The 27,550-nt window shown below is 52.0% G+C and overlaps 1 protein-coding gene across 2 annotated transcripts in view; it reads right to left on the bottom strand.

Moving 5' to 3' along the window:
* Mgat5b (alpha-1,6-mannosylglycoprotein 6-beta-N-acetylglucosaminyltransferase B) overlaps positions 1–27,550 on the bottom strand; it is a 68,623-nt gene that overhangs the window by 20,403 nt on the left and 20,670 nt on the right. For both annotated transcript variants that reach the window (XM_036195386.1, XM_036195385.1), the window contains exons 4-9: positions 21,459–21,574; positions 20,812–20,885; positions 19,763–19,933; positions 19,044–19,208; positions 18,195–18,364; positions 1,038–1,169 (exon numbers count right to left, since the gene is read on the bottom strand). In XM_036195386.1, the coding sequence (XP_036051279.1) occupies positions 1,038–1,169; positions 18,195–18,364; positions 19,044–19,208; positions 19,763–19,933; positions 20,812–20,885; positions 21,459–21,574 (828 nt within the window). The remainder of the gene's footprint in view (positions 1–1,037; positions 1,170–18,194; positions 18,365–19,043; positions 19,209–19,762; positions 19,934–20,811; positions 20,886–21,458; positions 21,575–27,550) is intronic.

Genomic DNA, 27,550 nt, shown 5'->3' with positions numbered 1-27,550 from the left:
TGCCGCAGGGTAGCCCCGCCATGCTTAATGCCTGGCCCCTGGCTGATAGCCAGAAGCCAAACCATCACCTCCGTTGGAGGAAAGCTAGGAAGTGAGGTGGTATCTGAAGGGGGTGGGGCATCCCTTCATTGTCCAGAGTCATTTGTAAACTATGCTTTATTGGAAAGAACAGTGTCCATGGGTGAGGTTCTTAAGACCTGGGCTTGGGAGACTGCCCCAAGCCTCCTCTGCAAGAGTGGTCCTCCCAGGTCTCCGAAGAGGTTCTGACCCTGGCTTCCCTCCTCCATGGTTATCCCCTATCCCCAAAGCTTCTAGTCCAAAGCCCGGAGCTCCTGTGGGATCAGCTAACCTAGGGCCAGGTCACCACTGAGGCCATGGATCCAGAAACCCCACCCACCCATCCTACCCCAAGTGGGTACTGAAGAAAGGTGCTGACACTTAGACACCCCCACACAAAGCGGCCAGGGCCCAGCGTTCTTCCGGGTGACCCAGAATCTTGCAGACTGCTGAGGTCGGCAGGATTCCAATTCCCGGGGAGGAGGGGGGCAGGCAAGATGGCAATGCACAGGCAGCACACATTAATAATAAAAGCAATAACGCTGGCCGTCACCTTCCTCTAAGAAAACCACACTGGGTATTGATGGCATCAGAGTAGAGGAATAAACAGTGGGGCTCAGTGCTGCACACACCCACTGCTGCTGGCTGTGGCACACTTGCCTTAGATCCTGGGGTCACTGGGGACAGGGTATTGACCGACTCTCCCACTCAGGCTCCATGGCGGAGATCTTGACCCCAGAGGGGCTCTCTCCTACCCTCCTCATCCCCTGGGATGCCTCAGGCCCTCCATCCAAGTCACCCATCCTCTCCGGCTTCAGCCCTCATCCCGCAGAGGGATGGAAGGCCCGTGGGGTCTGTCAGTGATCTGGTTGGGGTGGGAAGGCGAAGGCTGAGACAGGAAGAAGGGGGTCATGCAGTGCTCCTCCCAGAGGGAAGGCGTAGGGAAGAGCTATGGTCCTAGGGGTCCCTGGGCCTCTTACCGGTACTTCTTGAAGGACAGTCCCATGTGCTGTTTCATCTGCTGCAGGCCGTGATAGTCCGTGTAGATGAGGTCAAATGGCAGAGGCACGGTGAGTGGGCAGTTCCCCCGGCCTGGCGGCACCCCTAAGTTACTGAGAGAAGAGCCCATTAGAGTCTGAACCCCGAGAAAGCCACCTTCTCAACCAGCCCTGCACCCACCCTGTTCCCACAGCCCAGGATGGAAAGTGAAGGGAAAGTGACCAAGGGCAGGGAGGCAAGGGCACACTCTCAGACATGGGATGGACCTGCAGGGTTGTGTGGACTTCTCACTGCACATGGGCGTCTACCTAAGGGCAGGGCACACGTACACCATACAGAGAGAGAGAGAGAGAGAGAGAGAGAGAGAGAGAGAGAGAGAGAGAGAGAGAGAGAATGAGAATCCACCCTGGCTATTTTGCCAAGCAGTGCACTTGGCCTAGACCACCTGCCATGAGGAAGGGGGTTTCTGTAACTCCAACATGGCTGAGTTTGCTCACAGAACAAGTCTGTTTCACAGAGTGCTGGAAGTGTGAGCCAAAGTCCTCAGAGTCCCTTCAGTGTTCACTCAGTGCCAAGGATTCCAAACGTCATGACCCAGCTCCTGCAGGCCTCTGGGACCCCCTCCCTGCTCCAGCCAGCCATAGCACTGAGTGCCCTAGGGCCAGGGGCCTGCCTGGGCATGGCACTTTACAAACACAAAGGTTTTGGCTTGGAACAGGGCTGCCTCTAGTGGCCCAGAAACGAGTGGCAGTCCTCTGTTGTCTGGCAGGAGCCTGGGTATCAGTCATCTCATCTCAGTGAAGCCTGAAGGGCATGACCTTGTGGCTTCTTCTAGAACAACCATCTGCTCAGTGGTCTCCCTGGAGAAGGCTCTAAGCCTTGGCACAGCTACCGCAGCTGCCCATTCGGCATTGTTAAGGACTCAGCTCTTTGTCTGTGAAACTATTGTCCCCATTCCGGGCCCCTTCGGAACTGACTGGGAAGCTCCCTGGTTTCTCCCCTGTAGGCCTCATACTCTAGCACTCAGTGAGTCTGCACTGAGCCCCAGGGTGAGATGGGAAGTGAGCCACTGTTACCCATGGCCCCTCCACCTTTGCCTTATACTGTGCCAGAGTAGAAAGCCCTGGGCTGAAAGAAACGCCAAGCTCGGTGCTGTGGCTGTTTGGTACATGCATCATCACCCACCTCCGGCCCGCCTGTTTAACACACACTTTGTAGGCTATTACAGGGTGCAGGCCTTTTGCCTCATGAGACTTGTGGTCCTCAAATCGTGAGAGCTCCAGGCAGGGTGAGTGGCCTGGGGAGGGAGGGGGTATGAGCAGACAGAACAGGCATCAGGTCCAGCTGCTGGGAGCTGCTTGGGTATTGAGAGCAAGGAGGACCATGTCCAAATAGGCCAAGGATGCTAAGAGCATCTTCCCGTCTCAGCTCCTAGGGGTGCAAAGTAGTCTTTTAGTGAGCTAGATGTCCCACACTTTGCCTCTGCCAGGCCATTGGCTGCCTGCAGGAACAGGACAATACCTCCTTTGGTTGTACCTCAGATGCTAGGGTGCTGGAAAAGGTCCCAAGGCCTCCTGGGAGCCCACACCATAAGCAACCTGGGGCCAGGGAGGTGATGGGTTCTGACAAGGACAGATTCATTAAAGACACAGAATCATGACTGATCCATTGCCTGATTGTGTCTTGGGCTCTCTGAAATAATTCAAGCCAGGTGGAAAAGTACCAGCCCAAAATGCACTGTACCGTCTGTGCATGCTCAGCACATTCTCAGCCGAGGCTGGGGGAGGGGCTGGTGCACACTGTCCTCTGGACAAACCATCCCCAGTGGCCCTTTTTCAGTGATGTAGATGGCATCTGCCCACAAGATTACACAGAAAAGATGCCAGGGTTGGGGTTACTGATGGATATGGTGGCTTCAGCGGTGGGTCTGTCCCTACAGGGTATGACAACATGAAGGGTGGAGCCAGCAACCTGCCTTGCTGAGCTGCCCCCCAACCATGTGTTCCCTAATGCCAGAAACTGTGCTGTGGAGCCAGGAAAGCAACACCCTAATGACCTCATTCTTATATATAAAACCTTCAATCTGGCCACACAGCCTCTGTCTTGTACCTCCTCTCCTCTGGGGGCTACTTTCCCAGGACCCCCAGGTATCACAGAACACAGGCTTCTCAGGCAAGGATCTCCTGAGCCAACCGGTGATGGAGAATGGGCCCATGAGCTGTAACACCGAAAGCAGTTCCCAGCCGGAGACTTCATGAAATATTTGGTGGTGTTTTTCAGTGCTGAACCATCATCTCTACTACGCAGGGCATCTCTGCTGTACCCTTCTCTTCTTCCCCAAACTGCTGATGTAAAGCCAACACTCCACAAAGGAGCCTCACTGCTGCAGACCTCCAGAGAACCTGGTGAGCAGAAGGCAGCATGCATCACCCTATTCCTGGATTTCCTTGGTTTTGTTTTGTTGAGACAGGGTCTCACTATGTAGGCCTGGCTGACCTGGAACTCTATGTAGACTAGATTAGTCTTGAATTTTCAAAGATCCACCTGCCTCTGCTTCCCCAGTGCTGGGTTTAAAGTCACGTGACACCTTGACTAGACAGACACCATGGAAACGTCTCTGGGAGTGTGCCAAATATTGCTTTTTACATGGGTTCTGGGATCCGAACTCAGGTCCTCACGCTTATTTTATTTAAACTAGTGCACGGTGACTACTGTAATTCTAAATAGCCTTCAGTAAGCTCTGCCCAAGCTTCCGAAGGCAACGGGAAGCCCCTCGGCCCTTGGGCACCAGGGCCCAGTGTGCAGCTGAAGAAGCACAGTAGACAGACAGGGAGAAGGAGCATACCGTCCCCTTGTGCCTTTTTCTGGGAGGAGGGAGTGAGAAGCTGCAGCCTCCTGTCCAGGGAAGGAAGGTTTTCACCTTCTGCTGATGCCCCGAGGAAGGCAGGCAGAGCTTCATTGCTTCCAAGGGCACCTGAGCTCCAGGGAGCAGAAAGGTCAGCTACTCAGGGGGTTGTAGGTTTACGGCCTGTAATTCAAGTGCACTTTTATGGGCGATTTTACACGGAGTGGTTGGCTGGGGCTGCCGCCTGAATTGAGAAAACGCCAGCCTGGCAGTCTCCAGCCAGAGGTGGCTTGGGAGGATGCATGCTGTCCCAGCCAGAGGACTGTCCTGATGCCTCTTGTCACTAGTACCAGCTCTCAGTCCACAGACCCAGAGTCACAGAACAAGATCTTGGAGCTTCCTGAGGAAAGGTCACCCCACTGGAAGTTTTTAGAACTGCCAAACCTGGTGGCCAGAGAGACGCCCCTGGACCCCTGGGTGGATCTACACAGAGGGGCCCATGAGACAGCTCAGCAGATCAAAGACTTGCTGCCAAAACTGATGGCCTGAATTTGATCCTCAGAACCACATGGTGGTGGAATACTGACTTGAGCAAATTGTCCTCTCACTTACACACACACACTTACACACACACACACTTACACACACACACACTTACACACACACACTTACACACACAACACTTACACACACACTTACACACACTTACACACACCACACACTTACACACACTCACACACACACTCACACACACTTACACACACACTTACACACACACACACCACACACACCACACACACACACACCACACACACACACACACCACACACACACACCACACACACACACAACACACACACACACACACCACACACACACACACACACACACACACACACCACACACACACCACACACACACACACACACACACACACACACACACACACACACATGCACACACATACACACACGAGAGAGAGAGAGAGGAGATAGGCTGGTTGCCCAAGGACATGGAACACTCTTACATGTCACCTGGGTCCCTCCACCTCTGTGCTCAATACAAAGCAATCCACCCAGAAAAGCAGCAACCTGGACAACAGAGACAGCTATCAGTAGCCTCACAAGCAAGAGAAACCGAGTCTGTTCCCCAGCACCCACGTGAAAAGCCAGATGTGGCAGTGTGCATAGATAATCAGTGCTGGTGAGGAGAGAGAGGGGGTCCCTGAGGCTCTCTAGCCAGACAGCCTAGCCTAACCAGTTAGCTCCAGGTCCCACTGAGAAACAAGGGACAGGCTTGAGAGACGGCTCAGTGATTGAAGCACCTGCCAAGGACCGGAGCTTGTAACCCCAGAACCTACATAAAAGCTTCACATGGGGCCTGGAGATATGGCTCAGTGGTTAAGAGCACTCATTCTTTCAGAGGACTTGTGTTCAGTTCCCAGCACCCACAAGGTAGCTCACAACCATCTGTAACTCCTATTCTAGGATATGTAATGCCTTCTGGTTTCTATGGGCACCAAGCATGCATGTGGTGTGCAGACATACATGCAAAACACTCATAAAATATAAAATATAAATAAGTAAGTTTTTTTTTTAAATTGAACATGGCAACACAAGCTTGAAACCCCAGCTCTTGAGGGTAGAGGCAGGATGATTCCAGGAGCTCTAAGTAAATCAAGAGACTTTGTCTGAAAAAGTAAGGTGGAAAGATGGCTCAGCAGTTAAGAGTACGTACTGCTTTTGCAGAGAAACTGAGTTTGGTTCCCAGCATCCACATTGGATGGCTACCAACAGCCTGTAACTCCAGATCCATGGGGATCCCATGCTTCTGGTCTCAGCAAGCACCTGAGTTCACACACACACACACACACACACACACACACACACACACCCCTAAAAATAATAAAAAAATAAATCTCTTTAAAGAAAAAAATTGACGTGATAGATAGCAGACACTGAACATGGTCCTCTGGCCCCTGCACATATACACTTTGGCTAGCACGCATACACGCATGCAGGTAATCATACACATGCACACACATGTGCATGTGCACACACAATGCTGGATTCTGGAGGAAGGATCAACAGTAGAGTGAGGACAGTTTTAATTTTGCAAGGAGACATGAAGTCATCAGACTGTGCCCTGTAAAGTAGTTAAGACAACACATTTTATGTGATGTGCATTTTACAATAATTAAAACAGCCACCCCCTCCATATGCTCAGTTCCCAGGAGTCTGCCTCCCAGAGGCACTGGAGCCTCAACCTGCCTGGGAGTCCCAGCTGGTTGCAGATAGCACAGGGTAAAATCTAACCCTAACCCTCCCTCACTTTCTGCCAAAAGATCAGAGTAGGATGAAGCAGAGTAGGAAGCAATATGCTGGATCCTGGTCCAATGAAAACCTTCTGTGGACATGAGCTCCCCACACAAGGCTGCTGGGCGACCTTGCACAGGACCCTACATCCCCTTGCTGTCGGGCCTCTGTTTCTATACTGTTGCTCAGACGAATCTCCACTGTCTCTCCTATGCTAAAAACCCTCCACTTTATTTCTCTCTGTGCCTTTGGTCCCTGGCTAGAAATAATCTCTCAAGGTACTACTCAGATTTGGGGATAAACTATTCTCTCTCTCTCTCTCTCTCTCTCTCTCTCTCTCTCTCTCTCTCCCTCCCTCCCTCCCTCCCTCCCTCCCTCCCTCTCTCTCTGTGTGTAGGAGGGACCTAACTAAAACAATTTCCTACAAAGTGCTCAAATACCTTTGGCTCCAGTGCCAAAGGGGACCCAGGGATCCTCGGCTTCCTCAGATGTGCTGCACTGCTGGGAACATGTGACCAGGCAGCCTTGGATGTTCTGTCTCTCCTGGGGGCAGATCACTTTAGCATCATTGGCTTTGCCCTTCCCTCTCCCATGATCTGTCACTACCGCGGGTCATTGTCCCTATCCCAGGGCATCAGGAAGCACAGAGAAGCAACATGGAGACCTAACTGGGATTTTATCTAGCTTCTTAGAAAGCGGGGGGATTGCTAATGGGGAGTTATAATTTACTGCCAGCAGGGTTGGTCACCCTTTGTCTAATATATAGGGCTTCTGATACCACCCCAATGCGCTTACCCCCAGTTCCCACCTTCTGGAAAGGCAGGTGTCCTTGGATACCCCACAGCATGCACAGGTGTTCTCAGAGTCCTGGACCACAGCCAAGGAGAACTACCAGGTTCCCATGGAATGAGCGGCTCAGAGAAAACCAAGCATAGAGACGGGTTCAGAGCTACCCAGGTGCCCCTTCACCCTGTGGCCATGGCCAAGGGATGCAAATGGGGAACTGAGGAAGCAACATCTTTCAGGGCTGGGCAGACATGGCGAGTGGGTTGTCTGAGGCTAACCCCTTCTTCCCCCATGTTTCTTGCTGGTAAGCAAGCTCAAGGCTAATAATAGGACTGTGGCTCTCCCAGGAGAGTTCAGGAAACCAGACGCTCACCCCTCCAGCAAGCGAGCTGCTGCCGCCACGGCTCTGGGAAGAAGTGAGGAATGGCAGGTTTATATAACCCAGCTGTGTTACTGTTGAGCACGATCACACTCTCTCACCCACACCACATTGCCAAGAAGCAGAACAGACTGTCTCAGCAGCCCTCAGTGGTCATTATCCCAGGGGAGACCCATTGTAGCTCTTGATGCCCAGGCTGGCCCCTAGGGGCCCTTTCTCAGGCAGGTTCTAGCATTGGGCTGTTTTCTCTTTACTCTCTCAGGTAAACATCACGTCCCAAGGGCTCTCATGAGCCCGTGTTGTCCCACAAAGCCTTCCTGAGGATCAGTCTGTTTGGAGGTCTCGGGATACACAAAGATGGCAGAGCTCTGCTTCCAACCCCAGAACAAGACTTCCTGCAGGAGATTTGGGCTGAAAACAGCAGTCTGAGAGTATTCCCAGTGAGACCAGCCAGGAGGCTGGGAATCTCCCCCTGAAATGTGGGGGGAAGCACAGCCTGGCTCCTGGGAAATGATGTTTCTGCTGCCCTACAGGCTGAGAAGGTGGGGAGGTGTGCTGGGGGTTACCCCTGCTATCTAGTAAACACCTCCACCAGCCCCAGGCTGGCCCTCTTCAGTGGGTGACACTTTCCTAAGGGCTCTTAGTTCATCCCCTCCCTCCTCCTTCCCACCTGACAGAACTTCCCTGCCCTGCATGTGGTGGGCCCAAAAAGCATGGAACTCTATCTGAGAGCCTCAGGCTCTGAACACCAAGGAAGGGAAGGAGATGGCTTCACGAGGAAGCTTCTATTCTAGGTCAGGAAGAAGATGAAGAGCTGCGACCAGGACCAGGTCCTGGAGAAAGGCTGAGTGGGCCTGGTGGGTGGGATCCAGTGTCCAATTGTTGCCAAAGCTTGTGCAGGTGGCACAGGGGAATGTCCCACCATGGTCCCCAGGCAGGGAGAGTGGGCAGTGCCAGCCAGGGACCTGGCAGGCACCACCCATCACTAGAGGCTCAGGATGGAGGACAGAGCCTAAGCAATGAGGGAAATCTGGAGAGGGACACAAACCCAACTGGCTCAGAGATAGCCACGCCTCCTCTTGGGGGCGGGGCACCGTGTAGACAGGAAGTGTGAAGTCCTTGAGCAGGCTTATCACCCTTTTCCCGCCCCATGTACTTATGTATTAGAAAATATCTGAAGCACCCAGAAAATTATAGACAATAATACAAGTTCACAAATAGCGCACCTCCGCTACTCAGCCTGGCTCCAACCTCATATTGACCATATTTGGCTTAATTTTGTTTTACAGAAAAACATACTGAGTGTGGTGACAGGCCGCCAGGACAGTCTCCTCTGTCCTCCCTGCTTCTCCCAACCCTCCACGCACTGCCACAAAATCTCTCCCATCTTGTCTCAAAATAAAACGGAAGTCATCACAGGTGATGCTCAGGACCCTGGTCCCCATCCCTGGACCTGTCTGACCCCCAATACTAGGTTCCTTCTCTTTTCTCTCCTGTCTGTCTTGGGCTGTCCCCTAGGGTTACCCTGAGCCAGCCTTAGGTCTTCAACACCCCCCAACCCTATGGGCTCTCACACAGCATTAAGACATAACTCAACTTCTCCCACCTTGCATAACTAGCCAGCACACCGTCTGACAGAGTCTGTCTCCGTTCCCATGGTTATGATGGTATTGGGGAAGGGGTCTTAGCAGATGGGAATCAATGCTAAGATGGGGTTGCTGAGTGGAGCCCTAATCTAGCATGACTGGTGTTCCCAGTAAAGAGGGAAGAAGATGAGCCCAAGGAAGGAGTCACCTGTAAGCCAGGACACCGAAGTCCCACAGCAGGCCCGGGGCTGGGCCAGCTCAAAGGACCTAAGCCTCACCAAGCTTCCAGCCTTCAGAACCACAGGCAATATTTGCCTACGATCTGAGGACCCCATCTGTGGCATTTCGAATTCTCTCTCCCTCCTTCATTCAACTCTCATCCTGGCACCGCCCACTCCCTCTTTAATCCCTGTTAGAGCCAAGGTCGGAGAAGAGGCCACCCGGTCACTGTTAACCAACTGTCTTCTCACACTGTATTCTGTGCTAACAACTCAACCAAAATACCTCATTCTACATGGCAACGGCACCCACGTCGCCAAATTCCTTTTACACCTTTCTGTCTCCTTCTTACATGACTTTTATTTTGTGTATGTGTTCAACAGTTTTATGTCAATTTGACATAAGCTAAAATCACCTGAGAGGAGGGACCTCAATTAAGAAAATGCATCCATAAGATCAGCTGTGGGCAGGCCTGTAGGGCATTTTGTTAATTAGTGATTGATGGGGGTGATGCCACTCTGGGCTGGTGGTCCTGGGTTCTATAAGGAAGCAGGCTGAGCAAGCCATGAGGAGCAAGCCAGTAAGCAGCCTCCCTCCATGGCCTCTGCTTCAGTTCCTGCCTCCAGGTTCCTGCCCTGCTTGAGTTCCTGTCCTGACTTTCCTCAGCAATGAACTATGATGTGGAAGAGTAAGCCAAGCAAACTCTGTCCTCCACAGATTGCTTTTGGTCCTGGTGTTTCATCACAGCAACAGTAACCTAATACAGTGTGTTTTCTTTTCCTTGATTATCTTCTGACAAGGTGTTGGCATGTAGTCAGGCTGGCCCTGAATTAGCTATCCTTCTACCTCATCTCCAAGTAATATGCTTAGAGATGTACATCCCACCTCTGGTTTCTTACTGGCTGTGTGTGCATGTGTGTGTATGGTACACACACACACATACACACATACACACATACACTTATGTGCAGGTACATGTACCTGTGTGCATGGGGAGACCAGAGGAGGCCAGGTGTTATGCTGTATCACTGTCCCTATTCCCTTGAGATAGTCTTTCACCGGGCCTGGAACAAGGCTGGTGGCTAACAAGACCCAGTGGTCCCTCGGCCTCTATCCCCCACAGCACTAGGGTTAAAGGACATAGACATGGCTTTTTTACATGGGTGCCACCTAGTGAGACAGCAAGTCTGCTAACTCTGATCTCTCCTCCTTTCCTTACAAAGTCACTGATACCATCCTGGGGACCCACCTCCAAAGGTCATTCATGTGACTGCAATGAGCAAGTCTCCTATTCATGAAGGTAGACTCTGAGGACACCCTCCATTTTAGTCTCATTTCTGTTTCTGAAATAAAATACCCTGACAAAGGCAGCTTAAGGGAGTGAGCGTTTATGAGGCCTGCAGTCCCAGGTTATAGCCCTTGCCTGTGGGGAAGTCAAGGCAGGAACTTAAAGCAGCTAGTCATCACATCTATAGTCCAGAGCAGAGGGCAGTGAATCCATGAGTTCGTGCTGTGCTCAGCTTGCTTTCTGCACTCTCATACAGCACAGGATGCCTTGCCTAGGAAATGATGCCACCCACAGTGGGCGGGTCTTCCCAACTCAGCTAACATAATCAAAATAATCTCCCACAGGTACATCCACAGACTAATCTAATCTAGACAATCCCTCATTGAGACTCCCCTCACAGGCAATTCTGGATGGTGTCAAGTTGACACACCACACCTCCCCTCAGAGAACGGCACCCCCACCGGATCACTGTTGTCAATTGCCTGGCTCTGGTTCTATCTGCTGATGAACAGCTGGGCCACATTCCATTGGCTCAGAGCAGTCGTAGATCTGTACAGGTTCAAACCCCAGAACCTGCCACCGTCAATGCTATGGCTTAGTAGGAGGTATCCCCCACAGCCTCTGGTCTGAAGGACTGGTTCTCCACGGGAGGTGCTATTTTGGGAGGTGGTAGGATGTTTAGGAGGAAGAGCCTGGTTGAAAGAAGTGGATAATTGGCAGCATGCCTTACAGGATATCTTGTGCATATTTGAGAGTGGATTCGTGCACGCATGTGTACACACATGCACGTATGTGTGTGTGGAAGCCAGAAGTTGACATTAGGTGTCTTCCTTCATTACCTTCAATTTTTTTTTTTTTATTTTGTATTTTTGTTTTTCACACAGAGTTTCTCTGTGTAGCCCTGGCTGTCCTGGAACTCACTTTGTAGACCAGGCTGGCCTTGAACTCAGAGATCCACTTTCCTCTACCTCCCGAGTGCTGGGACTAAAGGTGTGTGCCACAATGCCTGGCATCCTCTCCACTTTATAAATTGAGGTAGAGCCTCTCCTTGAAAATGGAGCTCATCAGCACAGCCAGCCAGCTTGCCCCAGGGACTGTGTCATCACCTCCTGAGCACTGGGATCACAGGCAGGCTCCCTAGCTCTGAGCTCCAGGGATCCAACTCTGGTCCTCATACTCACCCTGCAAGTACTTCACCCACTGAGCTGGCTCCCCAGCCCCTTATGTCTTACTCTCTGCTCCCTAGACTGCTACCACATTCTCTCTGCCTCATGCCCCAGCCTTGGCTATGCACTGCTACCATGCCATTATCCCTGCCTCACCTCATGCCCAAAGCAATGGATCCAGTGGACCCTGGACTGAATCCTCATACATCATAAGCTAAAAATAAATCACCCTTCCTTTTAAAGTGCTACTCTCAAGTATCTGTCATGGTAAAGAGAAGTCTGACAGGCACAGCTGGCCAAGCCAGGCTGCACAAGACAAACAAGATGTGGTCCCTGCTTCTGACATTCCCAGGGACCTGTGAGCAAATGTCCCTGGGCTGGAGTTCAACTCTCTGCCTGGCTGCACACTGACAGCCTTGAGTTCTCCCTCCTCAGCTTCCTGGTTTAAATGCCCCCCTTTCAAGCTTCCATCCTTTGCCAGTTAAGTCAACCAATTTTCTCCTAAACCCAATTTCACTCATGGATGGAGGAAGAACCCCGCCGTTTTTCCTCATGCCATGCACTATTAATGCTTGGAATTATGCAAATGAAATTGATGGGCACTGCCAATTCTCCACAGGGAGGAAGGGTGAGGCCTCCCTTTCAAACATCCACCGTAGAGACAGGCCTTCAAGACAACGGCTCAGGATGCATCATGGAACAGAGTCCCTGGCCTCACATCTGCTTCCCTGTGCACGCTCCACAGGAGCAAGGGCTGGGGGTCTGACGCCACCTCACTGCGCACTTATCACAGGGCATTGTTCTTGCACACCACCTCCCTCATCTAGAAATATCTTGAGGCACCAGAGCCAAATGTGGATTCTGCACACTGCCCTAGACATCCCTCCAGTGAGCTGGTTAATTAAAACGCCAAAACACGAGGGACAGAGAAAAGCTGGCTCATCCATCCAGACTTCTTGATAGTCAGTGGATGAGACACCTGGCAGAACATCTGTGAATGAGCTACAACCAGCGCACAAGCCATGCCTTGTCCTGATGCCTGCCCCACACAGGGCCTGGTTGCAGACAAGGAGCGTTCAGAATGCAATGGCCATCACCTCCCCATCCCCTGCTGCTGGTGCAGGGCTAACGGGTGACCACGCCTCCTACCCCATCCTCCCGTGGTTTCTGCCCTGGTCCCATCAAGGTTGGCTATACTGTTACAGGTTGCCTTGTCCCGACCCCCGACAAAGTTCACATGTTGCATACTGACCCCCACCCCTACCCCCCATTTTCTCAGCATGTAGCCTGATCTGGAGAGATGGCCCCGTGGTTAAGAGCACTGGTTGCTCTCGAAGAGAAGCCACGTCCAATTCCTAGCATCCACATGGCAGCTCACAACCATCTGTAACTCCAGTTCCAGAGAATCCAGTGTTCTTTTCTGGCATCTATGGACACCAGGAACACATGTGGTGCACAGACATACACTCAGGCAAAACACCCGCACACGTTTCTAAAGGTTATTTTGGTCAGCATCTGCCCTAGCCTTACGTCTGTTGCTATGATAAACATACCCTGACAAAAAACAGCCCGGGGAGGAGGGGTTTGTTTGCCTGCAATTCCAGGTATTGTCCACCATTGTGGGGAAGTCAAGGCAGGACCTTGAAGTGGCTGTCCACATACAGCCAAGAGCAGAGAGAATGGATGCACAAATGCTTTGTACTCAGTAAGTTCTCTCTATCTTTACCCAGTCTCTTATTCTTCCAGGACTCCCTGCCTAGGGAATGGTACCACCTGCAATGGGCTGGGTCTTCTCACACCAGCTAAGGTAATCAAGACAACCTCCCACAGACATGCCTACAAGCCAAGCTTATCTAGACAACCCCTTGGGATTTGAGGCTGTATTAAGTTGACAATTACAAGTAACTATCACAGGGTCATATTCTGTGGCCTAGGCTAGCCTCAAACTCATGGCAATTCCCCTCTCCTGAGTGCTGGGATCTCAGGTGTGAACCCCCACATTCAGCCAGCACTGAGTCCTTGTGATGGGGAGGTTTGGATAGTGGCACACATGCACAGAAGAGGTGAAGCAGGGGTAAAGCTGGTATATACACACACCAACACTGAGCCAAGCAACCCAGGCTCCAGAGCAGCCCATAACAGACCCTTCCTTGAGGGCTCAGGGGGACTCAGCCTACAACAGCAGATCTCAGACTTCCGGGCCCCAGTGCCACAAGGAAGACCCTCTTGTTGAAGCCACTTAGCATCATGCCTTTGCTGCCACATGTTAGAGAAACCCAGCACATCCCACACTGTACTCAACCATCCTTTGCCATGAAAGGCCTGTGTTTCTACAGTGACAGAGGGACAGGGTGTGTACTGAGGACCACAACTCAGCATCCATCTGGTTTTACACCTGTCAATCTTCCCTCCAATTACAGTGGAAAAAAAAAAAAAAAAAGGCCTGTATATCTACCAAAGTGTGGGGCCACAAGTTCTGAGCCAGCCTTCTGAAAAGGACACCAGAGGCCTCCTTTCTTGGGTCACCTCCAGCGTGGTGTAATTACTTTTTCTGTTGCTGTGATACACAACATGGCCAGAAGCCACTTGGGGAGGAAAGGGTTTGTTTCACTTACACTTGAGGTCACTCTCCGTCACTGAGGGAAGCCCATCTGGGGAACTCCTGGGGGGAGGTTCCTTCTCAGGTAACTCTAGGTTGTATCAACTTGATAAAACTAACAAGCTAGGTTCCTCCTTGTCCTAATCTCCCATGCGGGTCTCACCCCTACTGTGTCAGCCCATGCAGCCAAGGGGATCCTGAGAGCCTCCAGGCATGAGTGGACCTCAGGAGGAGCCCTCACACTTCTACAAATCTGTCAAGGTTCTGACCCATCCCCTGGCCCTGACCTAGGTACACGGAGGACAGGCCTTTGCACAAGCCAGACAAAGCCAGCCCCGTTCTACGGTTTCCCAGCCTCACAGCACTGAGGGAGGTCACTGAGAAAAGCCACAGCTCTGAGCTTTGCAACTCTTGGCTGGAAAGCCACTGAACCAGGATGTCAAGAGTGGAGACCTCGGCCGGGCGTTGGTGGCACACGCCTTTAGTCCCAGCACTCGGGAGGCAGAGCCAGGTGGATCTCTGTTAGTTCGAGGCCAGCCTGGTCTCCAAAGCCAGTTCCAGGAAAGGTGCAAAGCTACACAGAGAAACTCTGTCTTGAAAAACCAAAACAGAGTGGAGACCTCGTACTAGTGTATGCTCAAAGCAAGCAGGGGTCTGCTGCAGCCAGGGCTGGAGCCCTTCCCTGAGCACAGGCTGCTGACCTTGTGGTGGAAATCCCCTGGGAAGGCAGTTTTGTTTGTGTTTTGACTCTTAGTTGTTTTCCAATCATATCTGGTAATAGGTTTTGAAAGCATCTTCCTAAGGATATCCCAGGAGAGGCTGGGCTATTTACACCCATCTACCCTGTCAGAGTAAGATGCTCATTCACACTTACATCCCTCAGGGGACAAGGCCAGGGCATTCAGGCACAGCCAGGCCCACCAACTCTCTGAGCAGCTAAGGCTCCTGCAGGAAATGAGAACCTCAGATGCCTGGCAGGAAGTGAAGCCTAGGGGAAAAGACTGAGTTTCTGGTGAGGTGTTGGGAGGGGGTGTGTGTGTGTGTGTGTTGCACATGCATGAGCATACAAATGCACATGTGAGCATGCACAGGTACATGTCATACATGTGCATATGAGAGCAGAGGCTATATGGATCTGTGTGCACATGTGTGTGAGTAAGTATGAGCATATACATACCCATATAAGGGGTACGTGTGGTCTTCATGCTGTGGTACATATGTGCATGTATATGAATAATGTGCACTGTATATGCAAGAACATTCATGTTTATGCATGTGGGTGTCCCATAAGTGCATTGTGTAAATGTGGATGTTACATGCACATGTGATATGGATGTTACACACATAGATTCATGTGTGTGCAAGTGCACTATATGCATAAGTTCATGCATGTATATGCACATGAATGTTACATAGTTCATATATGTGAGTGCGTTACATGCATAAATTCATGTGTGTGACTGTGGGGGTTACATGTATACATTCATGTTATGCATGTGAGTGTTACACATATAAGTTCATGTGGGGACAGTGTGTGTGTGTGCACAGACGAGTGCATGTGAGTAGCAGAGGATTGGCTACAGGAGAACATTGCTCAATCATGTTACTGTTTATCAGCACCTCCCAAGTCCAGAAACCCCACAGTCCCTGCTCTGGCCATGGATGGGCAATGGACACCGGCCTCAGGCTCAGCACCCGATTCCTGAAGTGAACAGAGGAGTTGGCTCTGGGCAGGGAAGGGCTCAGAGTGGGATCTGGGAGAGGAGAGCCCTGCGGTGTCTCTGCTCCCCTCCAGCAGGACTGTAGACTGATGGTTCTGTGAGGGTGTGCAGAAGATACTCTCCCATCCCTCAGGGAAGAGGGTGAGGAAGGCTCCTCTGACACAGATCCTGGTGTGTCAAGAAAGGAGGATCAGGCTGAGTGCCCTGTCTGGTAAATGTGACTCCATATGAGCAGGGTGAGGTGTGGGTGAACCGGATGGGATGTCCCTGCTCCCAAGGGTCTTTGGAGGCCAGAGCCTGGGATAAGAGTCCCTGGGCACCCTCCATATTTGTCCCATTGCAACCCAGGGTGCCTGAACTTCCACCAGACTGCTAATGCCACGTGGCCTGAGACTCTGGCCCTGGGTCACTGGTCCTCCTCCTGTTTCCACGAACCATGTGGCTTTCCTATAGAAGCCTCCTAGCCGGAGAGAGATCATTTCATTACCTGCAAAAGCTGATCATCGGTTTGGGGATTTAGCTCAGTAGCGCAAGGCCCTGAGTTCAGTCCCCAGCTCTGGGGGAAAAAAAAGCTGATGGTTGAAGCATCCTAATGGGCACACCCCGGAGCTCTGCCTGAGAGAGAAAAGTGGGCACGGTGCAGATAGAAGGCACTGGTGGGTGGTGAGCAGGCATGTGTCAGCACTGAGGTGGCCTACACACCAAATTGCCACAGATACCCACAGAAGAGACTGCTGTCTGCCTCCCCACCTCCAGAATCAGTCTGTGAGTTCAGCACCAGGGCTCCGGGACAGCTCCCCGCTGGCCCTTTTAGTTCTGTGGTTCTTGGGCAGCAGCCCCCATGCAGGGGCTTCCTAGCAGCTCATTCATGTATACACACACACACACACACACACACACACACACACACACACACACACACACACACACGGCACCACTCTGGTCCCTGCCATCTTTCTCCCTCCACAGCTGGTCTACCTTTGTCCCTGTCACTCTCTTCGGAGACACTTTTTCATGCTTACTATACCTGCTGGAGGTAAGAGCATTACCATAAAGAATGTTCAGGCCATGGGGATGAACACCCCAAACCACTGGCTCATTTTAGTGCCTCAATAATACAGCCCAGTCCCCGCCTCCTCATCCCCCTGATTCAATGAGACTGACTCATGAGATAGAGTCGAGTTACAGGTTTCCTGTGGAGTAGGTAAAGGGTGGCTGAGGATGGTCTAGCTGGACATGGGTCCTTGGCATTTTCTCCATCTCAGGTGAATGGCCACAGCATCGTGGGTGCATCATAACTTCATTAGTACACATTTTAGAGGTGCCTTTGTATGTATCCAATGCCACACAGAAATATAAAAAAGCCAGAAAAGGCATAGATAGATAGATAGATAGATAGATAGACAGATAGACAGATAAACAGATGTAGATATAGATATCTGCATCCAACAAATGAATGGTTAAAAAACATTACCCCAACAGGATATCAGACAATACACACAACTTTAACACACTCATAGGCTCCTTCCTACCCTTCACTATTCCTCTGTCTGCTGACTGCCTATCTGATTCTCTCTCTCCCTCTCTCTCTCTCTCTCTCTCTCTCTCTCTCTCTCTCTCTCTCTCTCTCTTTCACACACACACACACACACACACACACACACACACACACACTTCAATCCCTTGGTATCCAACATACTCTTGCTCCCCATATCTCCCCCCAAATTTTCACAATCTTTTAGATCCTCCTCCCCAACAAGCACAGGGTGGGGTGTATCTATGTCTCGCCGTGCTAGAAGGACCCTGACAAGCCCAGCACTGGGAGAGTCAGCACTACCCACCAATCCTAGCACCCTCATAGGCCCACCAATGGGCCCAGCTCCAGAACAGACTCCCTGGAGACTGTGCCCAGCCCACCAGGAAGGCAGGTGGAGGGATCCTACATGTTTGTGGAGCTCCTCTCTCAAGACACTATGCATTAGCCTCTGAGCATAAACTCAGAACCCTAGGGTCAGTCCTAGAAGAGGTCAGGAGCCTGCGGAGCAGCGCTAAACAGACATACTTCCTCTATGCATTCTAAATACAAACAGGCATCTACAGGGAAGAGAGTGGGAACCAGACAAGCAGGTGGAGGGAACCAGGGAGGGTCAGCATCTGACAGAAAGCTGCCGGCTGTCCAGGCTCTCCTTCATCCCCCACCCCAGCAGGATGTGAATGGTTCTCTGGGTACTCACCTCTGAAGCTCCTTCAAGGAGACTGTGATGCGGAGACTATGGCCCAGCACATAGAGAGCAGCCAGGATGTCAGCCCACTGCACCATCTCCCCCAGAGGCCCGCCTTTCAGCACCCTTGGGCTGAACACGTCCCCAGACTCCTCTGTCAGGAAGCCGATGTGGACAAGGATCTGAGTGAGGAGGACACAGGAGGTGAGCAGTAGCTGCAGCTCTTGGGTCCGTCCACCCCAGCCCCAGGGACACCCAGAAGACCACCCACAGCACACAGGGTCTCAGGCCAGGCCTGGTTGGCTGCTTTTAGACACAGAACAGTGGGGCTGTAGGTCAACAAGGTGGTTGTGTGATTTCCTCATGGAGCTTACTGTGCAGACGGACAAACAGTACACACAGATAAGACAGAGTTTTATGAAATGACAAGGACTCTGAAAGACAGAGAGGGAGATGACAAGCGTGCAACTCTCTATTACATGGATAGATGGAAAGGTGGACAGATGGACAGACGGATGGACAAATGGGACAACAAACCTTCCTCAGTCTGTTATTCCCAGACTCCTATTCTAACTGATATGATATAAATGTCCCAAGGATGCAGGACCTCCAGGGACTGATCAACCTGCCCCAGCCTGGGAACGGGTCAGGGGCTCCACCAGCTACCCTGGCCCTATCACCTGCAAGTCCTGCATCTGAATCTAATGCCTTTGGTTTGAGAACATGAACCACACCCAGTTAGAACCCTACACTCATTCCCACTTAGAATTTTTTATCTACTTGGAACCTCATGCCCGTGCCCACCTAGAGCCCCTGTGCTATGAGCATTTTGTCCAAGCACTCCCTGAGAGGATGACACACCTGTTTCTGGTCCCTCCGGATGTCGCCCAGCTTCTGTGCCAGGTGCTTGGCAGCCTTGGTCCACTGGGTGGTGAACCGCCTGGTTCGCTTTTTCATGAAGATGAGGGACTCCTTCCCACTACCCATCAGCTCCAGGAGGTGGGACAGGTTGCTCCGGAACACTGCCTGGGTTGGGGCCACATGTCAGTTCTCTCAATACCCAACCATACCCTCACCATCCTGTCCCCTGCTCTCCCAAGATGGAGGCTGCTACCTACTGTAAGGTGGGTACCTGCTCCAGCATCAGGGCAGGGGCTCCTCTCTCTCTTTCCAGTACTCACCCAGCCCAGCTCCCATTAACCATCTGCCCTGTGTCCTCTTGGGGATCTGGTCAGCTCTGAATCACCAGGGACTGGGCTGCCTTTCAATGGTACCACAGTCAATGATGCCTTGAACCTGTTAACTCTCTAGGCCCGTGAGTCTTCATCCATTAACTATATCCGCAGAAGGACAAATACAGTGTCCCTAGAGCAGAAAGCATTCAGTGCCTGACAGCTATTATTGCTGTTATTCTAACCCATTAAGGGATGACTCCAGGACTCCAGGGAGTTCCCCGCCCCTACAGGATTCCACAGAAGGTGAGCTGGGGACTCTCAGCTGGGAGCCCCATTCCATGAGGGGGGTGGCAGGACTGAGGTTCCCTCCCACCGTGCCTGTGGATATCCACTTCCAAGGCCTACCTGGACTTTGGGGAGGGCCTTGGGGGCTGTCTGGGAAGCTGTCTGGTTCCTCCAGGGCAGTGGGGGGCAGAACCATTCAACCTCACTGAGGTAGATGAGGAAGGAGCACTCTGTGCCATCCACTCCAAAGAAGGCATAGCACGGGTCAGAGGTCCAGCGGGCACGCATCCACTGTGAAGAAGATCAGGCCTGGGCAGGCAGCCTGCAACCTACCCACAAACCATCCCATAGGCTCCCCCAGCCCCAGGGACCCCAATATCTTCCAGGCTGTGCAGAAGCTGTGAGGCATGCCCCACCCTAAAGACGCAGTACAAGAGTATAGACATACAACTGGACCAGGGTGCCCTCTGCCACTGAAGACCAGAAAATGAGGTGGGTCACTTTCCCCAAGGCCTCACAGAAGAGGGGCCGAGACCCAAGACATAAAGGGGCCAAGCAAAGATCCAGGAGGTTCAGCAGCCACAGCCCATGTCCCCCTTGTCTTTGTCACCTTAATTAGAGACCAGGATCATAAAGCATCCCCATGGGGGCCAGGGCCAGATAAGTTCTTTCCACTGTGGTCCCCATGTGCTCCCTACGGATGGGGTTTGTTGCCCCCCACCCTTATAGGTTCAGAGGCAGAGGAGAGCTGGCTTTAAGGCTGTGGATTGGCTCTCTGAATACAGGGACAATGTGCACTCAGAAGTGGCCCCTGGAGGCAGGCAGGAGGGGCCCTTGGTCCAACCAGTCACAAGTTGGGTAAGGAGGACCCAAACCAGAGCGACTGAAGCTCATTCCTGTCAGGGTGTCAGAACGAGACTCTAGGCGGCAGCACACACTTAGCTACGAGAAAGTGCCGGAGCCCTGAAGGTGACTGGTTGACCAGGTGGTAGGCTCAGTGGAAAAAGCATTTCTCTGAGTTTGGTCACCACCAGCTTGTGCTAGGCTAGGGACCTGGTCAACAAAGAGCCCAGCTGGCACAGAAATCCAGAGCTGAGCTGGACTGGGCAGAGCCCTGAGGAGGAGCCTCCACTTGTCTGCATCCTGCCTCAGGATGCCCTAGGCCTCACCTCCACTTTCCCTGAGCAGTCAGGAAACTTGGGGTCACTGGGTGCTTCACACTGGTCCCTCCGACCTTCAGACACTGTAAAAACAAAACAAAACAAACAAACAAACAAAAAAAGAGGATGGCTTCCTGAGGCACTGGGGTCTGGAAGTAGCCACATAGACAGAGCAAGGTGGAGTGGTCTGTGGTAGGACAGAGCAGTGGTTGTCCCTGCCCCTCTACCTGAGGTTTCTTTCACCCTGCAGTCCTGGAGTCTGAGCTACCCTCCTCGTATACTCGGCCTCCTCCAGGCTCAGAGCAGCAGGCTCTTATAAACAGCTCCACAGCGACTCCCTGGATGGACCCGCCCCAGGCTCCCCACCAAATATACCCTTGCTTTTCCTGAGGACAGCAGCTGGGCAGGAGCCTCCAGCTTTTCCCAAACTAAAAGGAATGGTAGCCTTACTCTTGGAACTGAGGGACTCACTCTGTCCTCCAACCCTCAGGCAGGCCGGGGTGGGGTGGACCAGGTCCCTCTGTTGAGAGCCTCAAGTAGGACCCCCAAGAACCAGGCAAGCATTACCAGAGGAATGGGACCGCCTGGAGGCTCTGCCCTATCCAGCTGGGCATTGGCCTCTGGGGACACAGGGCAGTGTCCTGGCCACGACGCACCCTTGCTATGCAGAATCAGGCTGTGGCGTAGGATCTGGTCCACCTTCACAGCGATGTCAGACACATTCTGGGCAATGGCCTGGATCCTCTCAATAAGGCCAGCCCCAGGGGTGAGCCTAGAGGGGAGGGGAGAGCCAGAGGTGAGCCCATGAACAGCCATGTGGCCTTCCCATGGCCTAGGACATTCAGCAGGAGACTACGGTGGAAACAAGCTGGGGTGGAGCTGAGTGTGTGCAACTCCATCGACTCACACCTTGCACACAGCAGGAAAGCCCATTTCTGCAGGAACCAGGTGTGTTTACTGTGTGCGGAGTATGTAAGACACTGCATCTGGGACTGAAGAAGACAGACTTCCATCTTCTGCCAAGCCCCTGGATGATGAGCCCAGGAACCCCTGCATGACAGAGGCCTTTTCCTGACCAAAGGCTTCACCCTGCATCCCGCCAAGGCACATTCCACTCCCAGCAACCTGGAAACCCGCCAGTGAACTAACACTGGTTTCCTGAGGACACATTCTTGGTGGGGGGAGGGGGGGCGTAGTTGATTGGTGTCATCCTCTACTGCTCTCCATCTTATAGTCTGAGGAAGTGTTGCTCACCACAGCTTCCTGATTGGCTAACTGGGCTGGGAAGCAAGTTCTAGGGATCCTCTTGTCTCTGCCTCCCCAGGGCTGGGATGATAGGCATGTCACAAGCTTTTGACATAGGAACAAGAACAGCAAGTGCTCTTACTGCTGAGCCATCTCTCCAGACCCATCCCCCTTACTCAGGTTTTAAGGTTTATATTATTTGGTGTTGTGGTGGCACATGCCTTTAATCCCAACACTCAGAAGGCAGAGACAGGCAGATCACTGTAAATCCAATATCAGCCTAGTCTACTACAGTGAGTTCCAAGTTAGCCAGGGCTACAGAGTAAGACCATGTCTCAAATCAGTAAGACAAACTAAGATTTTTGTTTTGTTTTGTTTTGCTTTATTTTATTTGTTTTTTTTGAGACAGGGTTTCTCTGTGTAGCTTTGGAGCCTGTCCTGGAACTCACTTTGTAGCCCAGGGTGGCCTTGAACTCACAGAGATCCATCTGCCCTGTCTCCCAAGTGCTGGGATTAAAGGCGTGCACCACCACCGCCTGGCTAAGATTTATTTTTTATGTGTGTATATTTCCGTGTGAGTGTATGCACATGTGTGCAGAGACCAGAGGCATTAGATCCTAGGAACTGGAGTTACTGGTATTTGTGAGCAGCCCAGCCTGGGTGCAAAGGTCTGAACTCTAGTCCTCACGACTGAGCAGCAAGGGCTCTTACCATGATGCTGTCTCTTCGGTCCCCCTGTCTACCCCCAACTCCCTTTTATGATTCTGAGACACTCTCATGCAGCCCAGGTTGGTCCCAAATTTACTATGTAGTGGAGGATAACCTTGCACTTCTGATCCTCCTGCCTCCCCCTCCCAAATGCTGGGATTACAGACATGCACCACCATGTCAGGTCCATGGGGCACTGGGGATGGAACTCGGGGCTAGGCAGGCATCCCACCAACTGAGCCACATCCCCAGCCCACTTCCCTGGATCTTGAAAGAGTTTTGGCTGCAGATGTTAAAACTTTTATTACTCTCCATCAGTGTGGGGCCACTTTGATTCCCGGAGAATTTATTTCCTTGTTGATTACTGGCCAGTGTGCTGGGAATTGTATTAGTTGTTATACCCAGTATTTATCTCATTGCACAAGCTGCTATTGAGATGGATCCCATTCTGCTGGCCGCATCTTCCCGTCAGGCTCAGCCTGGGGCCTTCTCCAGGAAGCCCTTGTTTTCAATACTTTCACATCCCTTGCTCTGATTCTCACCTCACCTTCTGGCTTGACGATTTTGCACACACACACACACACACACACACACACACACACACACACACACAGCTGCTTACGCTCTATTTATTGTTTATTCCTGTTCAGGTACTTGGTCTGCACAGATACCCAGCATGGAAAGTATACAAAAGGTCTTTCCAACCTAAGCTCTGCCTGGGCACGCAAACCTCACCTCTTATAGGCTGGGCAACCTGCCTATCAGAGAAGGCACAATCGCCGACCCAGGTAGCAAACTGCCATGTCTGACCAGCTTCCTTTCTTCCCTCCACCTGAGAAGGAGCAGAGAATGACAAAACACTAAGGAAGTTCCAAAGACAGATTGGGTCTGTCCTCTACACCAGTAAGGGACAGGACAGCACCTCTGTCGGATGACTGCTGCTTTGCTCCCCCCGGATGCTGGGATTGCAGGCATGTACACCGCACCTGGTTTATATGATACTGGGGATTTAACCCAGGCCTAAAGTAACTGGAAGAAATGCCCTAGCACTCCTGTCAGAATTAGGGGTTCATAGGATTGGAAAGGGCCAAGCAGCTCACACAAGGACCAGTTGGGCATTCTAGCAGGTGTGAAATCGACCCCACCTCACCACCACAGAGCCACCTCCCTGTAGGTATCTCTCCATCTGCCCCCACAGAACCCCACCATTTCCCATGCTACAGAGCCTGCTTGGGATCCCCAGCAGAGTCCTGAGTCCTCAGGGCAGGGTGGCTTTCATATACAGAGCCCAACCCTGCCAGCTTAGGTGTGTAGTGGTAGGCTGAGTAGCATCTCCCCAAACTCACATCCTCATACAACTTGGAATGTGCCCCACTTGGGAATAAGGTCTTTGCAATTGGGAAGATGAGGTCGTGCTGGATTAGGGGTAACACTAAATCCAATAACTAAGGTCCTTGTCAGGAGGCCTTGTGACAACATGGGGAGGCGGGCAGAAGCACGTGAGGACAGATGAGGTACAGTGGAGTGATGTCATCTTGAAATAAGAGCCCTTGTGGCCAACAGCACAAGACCCTCACATAGCCATCCTTTGAACGTTTCCTTGTGAGAGAGACGTCATCAGACCCTCATCTGAGCCTCCAGCCATTCTTGCTCCTGACCATGGTCTCAGGGATGCAAGAGTGGAGAGGAGGGAAAGGCTGACTGGGGGGTAGGGACTCCAGGGTTGTAGTTTCTGTGAGCTGTCACACATGCTGACATGGCCTTTTCGATGATGCAGCCATCGGAGTCACCCTTGTTCCTCCTATACCCAGCCCACGCTGGACTCGGACGGACTTAGTTGGTCTGTGGGTGCTAATCTGGGTTAAATGGGTGTTTCTGTGTATCTCCCAGCAAAAGCCGAGGGACAGGTGGGCCCTAAAGTGATGCAGGCTTAAGCTAGGACCTACCCAGAGCCCAGGGAGGGCACCCAGCTTCAGACGTAAGCCCCTAGACCTGGGAGAAAATAAATGAAATGTCGGTTGTCTTCTGCCCTACGGCTTGCAGTCACCTCATCCAGTTACCGTACGACGCAAACCAACCACCATCTGCTGAACAAAGAACTTTGGCGTGTCAGGTTCCTCTGGGTAGGAAAGTCTTCTCCAGCTGATTCCCCTGACTGAACTCAAGTGTTACCCTACACAATGGTGCTCTTTGGGGGGCAGAGGGACCAGCTGACCTTCCAGTTCAGCTGGTGACGGGACGCATCATTTAGATTATTGGGAACAGTGAAGCTTTGAGCCAGACAGTCTAGACAGCTAGCCTGGCTTCCCACTGCAGCGGTGTGACCTTGGGAGGGTGAGAGAACCTCTCCCAGAAGCAGAGTTACATCGAGGATTCAAGCTGAGGCAGATGACGACACCTCGGTATACAGTAGGTGCTTACTAAGGATTGAATCTGTGGCTTTGCACATGCTAGGCAAGTGCTCTACCTCTGTGCCACCTCCCCAGTCCTGCTGACATGCTCTTCCCCCCATTGAAGCAGACACCCTACCCCTAAGAGGAAGGAAGGCTCAGCTGAGAAACACTGAACTTTTGGAGGATTCAGCAATTCTACAACAAGCCGTTTTTGCATAAAACATATCGCCAGCATGGGCTTTAAATAGTGCCGTGGCATCTGTTGGACTTAACAAGTTCAAGTCATTCAAAACAAAACCACTTGGCATCACTATTATTAAACTGGACTTAACATTTGCACAGCACTTTCTATTTTCAAATAATACACAATTAGGCTTCTCATGCTGAGGCACTTTTCCACAATGGCAGTAAAAGCAGAGTCTCAAGCTTCAGAAACCAGATCTGTGATGGGAAACGCCCAGGTAGGAAAGAAAAAGGGGGCTGAGGCTCAATCAGTAGAGTGTTCACCTCGTATACACAGGCCCGGGGTTTGACCTCCAGTACCACATAAACTGGGCACAGGGACAGGCCTGTAACTCTTAACGCTGGGGAGGTGGAGGCAAGAGATCAGAAGTTCAAAGTCACCCTCAGCTACATAGACAGCTGAAGGCCTGGGATAAATGAGAGAGAGAGAGACAGAGACAGAGACAGAGAGAGACACTTCTCACCCCTCCAAGGAGGTGCTACAAAGAAGATCTGAGACAGGCCGGAATGTGCCATGCCACTCAGGAGGGCCCACACTCAGTAAGGTCAGGGCTGAAGAAATGATCTGATCAGGCTGCTACAGACTGAAGCCCTTGAGGTACGACCACCCCCAGCGCAGGTGGCAAAAGCCACAACTGTTCTAAAGAGTCTCCTTGGCAACAACAACCATGCAGTCCTCACAAGGCCATCGGCAGGGCAGAACTTCCTCCAGCTGCAGCAGAGACCATGAGCCTTTGGTTCCAATGGGAGTGTATTTCACTTCCTTCTCGAACCCTCTTTTGGTGTTTAGATGAAAGAGAGCAGTGTGAACCCTCACCAACCTGGACAGGTGGACTCCAGCAGGGCAGCATGGAAAGTGACGGGGAGGGCCGGAGACCCCCAAAGTCACCCCGGTGGGATTCCACTGCCCAGGTGCCTTTCTTAGGACCCATTCAGCCTGGCCTAGAATCGTGGCTCTTCTTCACACCCACCCTCAACAAATGTGGCAGTTAGACTGCTCCTCCGGCTCTCCTGTGCAGGCAAAGCAGGCCTGGCCCCGCCCTTCAGCTCTGTGATCAGGAGGGGCCCTCCTTCATCTGTAGCCTGCACATCTTCATTGTCGGGTGAAGATGGACATTCACCGGAGTTCTGGGAGGGGCGACCTTGCCCACAGCCACTTAATCACTACCCCTCACCTTTATTAGTTCTAAAACAAAGTCCACTGTGTCTGCCACATGCTACACCCCCCAGACCTCTCTTCTAGTGACAGTGCCTGGTGGTATGACCTGAGACAACAGCTCTGAGTGGTGATGGAGAGAGGGGACCCCAGATTTCCATACTGATAAATATGCCCAAACCTGTTACAGAGTCCCCTTGTGGGCACTGTGACCTCAAGAGGCTGCTCAGAGCCCAAAATCCTAGGACAGGACCCCCCCCCCAAAATCTGCCAGCTGATCCTTTATTGTATAGCTTGGACTAGGGAAGGGCCACCGCTGATAGTGGGATTTTCCTGGGTTTACAGAGCAGGCTAGGGATGAGGGAGTCAGGAGGATGGCTCCCTGGGCCTGCGCTGGCTGCGGCAGCCCTCTGCATCTGCCAGATGTTGTAGAGATTAAAGCCTGCTACCCCTTCCTCAGCTCCTACATGCCGGTCCCCCACATCAAACAGTCCTCATTCAAGAAGTAGAGAAAGCTGAGCAAGGCCTCAGACACCAGCCTCCCTGATCACCAAAGCTCTGTTCTAGGGTACCCCAACAGATAGGCAAAATCACAGGCCTGTCACCTCCAGGTGCTCTGAGGAACACCCCAGCCCAGGGTGTACTATTCCATACAACTCCAGAACCAAGGGCATGACAACAAGGAATTCTGACATCTACTTCCTACCAGACCACTACTCCAGTCCTCAATGCCTTCCAGGCCTGTCCCCAACAAGGTCCCCAAAGGTTCAGCCCCTCAAGCTCACCACCAATTCTAGGCCAATCCCCTCACCCCAGAGGTGGCACTCTACGCTGCCAGAAGAAGGAGGTTTAATTCTGAGTTCCTCTGTGATTTATGAGGGTTACAATCAATTAACAGAAGCATCGATTCCCCTGCAGCTGGCCAGCAAGCTCACTGGGAATGATTGTATTATGAAACAAAGTGCTTCTAAAACACAGAAACCACATACCTCGGGGCCTGCAA

This window comes from Onychomys torridus, chromosome 8, assembly GCF_903995425.1.
Source record: "Onychomys torridus chromosome 8, mOncTor1.1, whole genome shotgun sequence".
Taxonomy (NCBI): Eukaryota; Metazoa; Chordata; class Mammalia; order Rodentia; family Cricetidae; genus Onychomys; species Onychomys torridus.
Note: the sequence above shows the minus strand (reverse complement) of the source record. Positions and strands in the feature narration are given on the sequence as shown.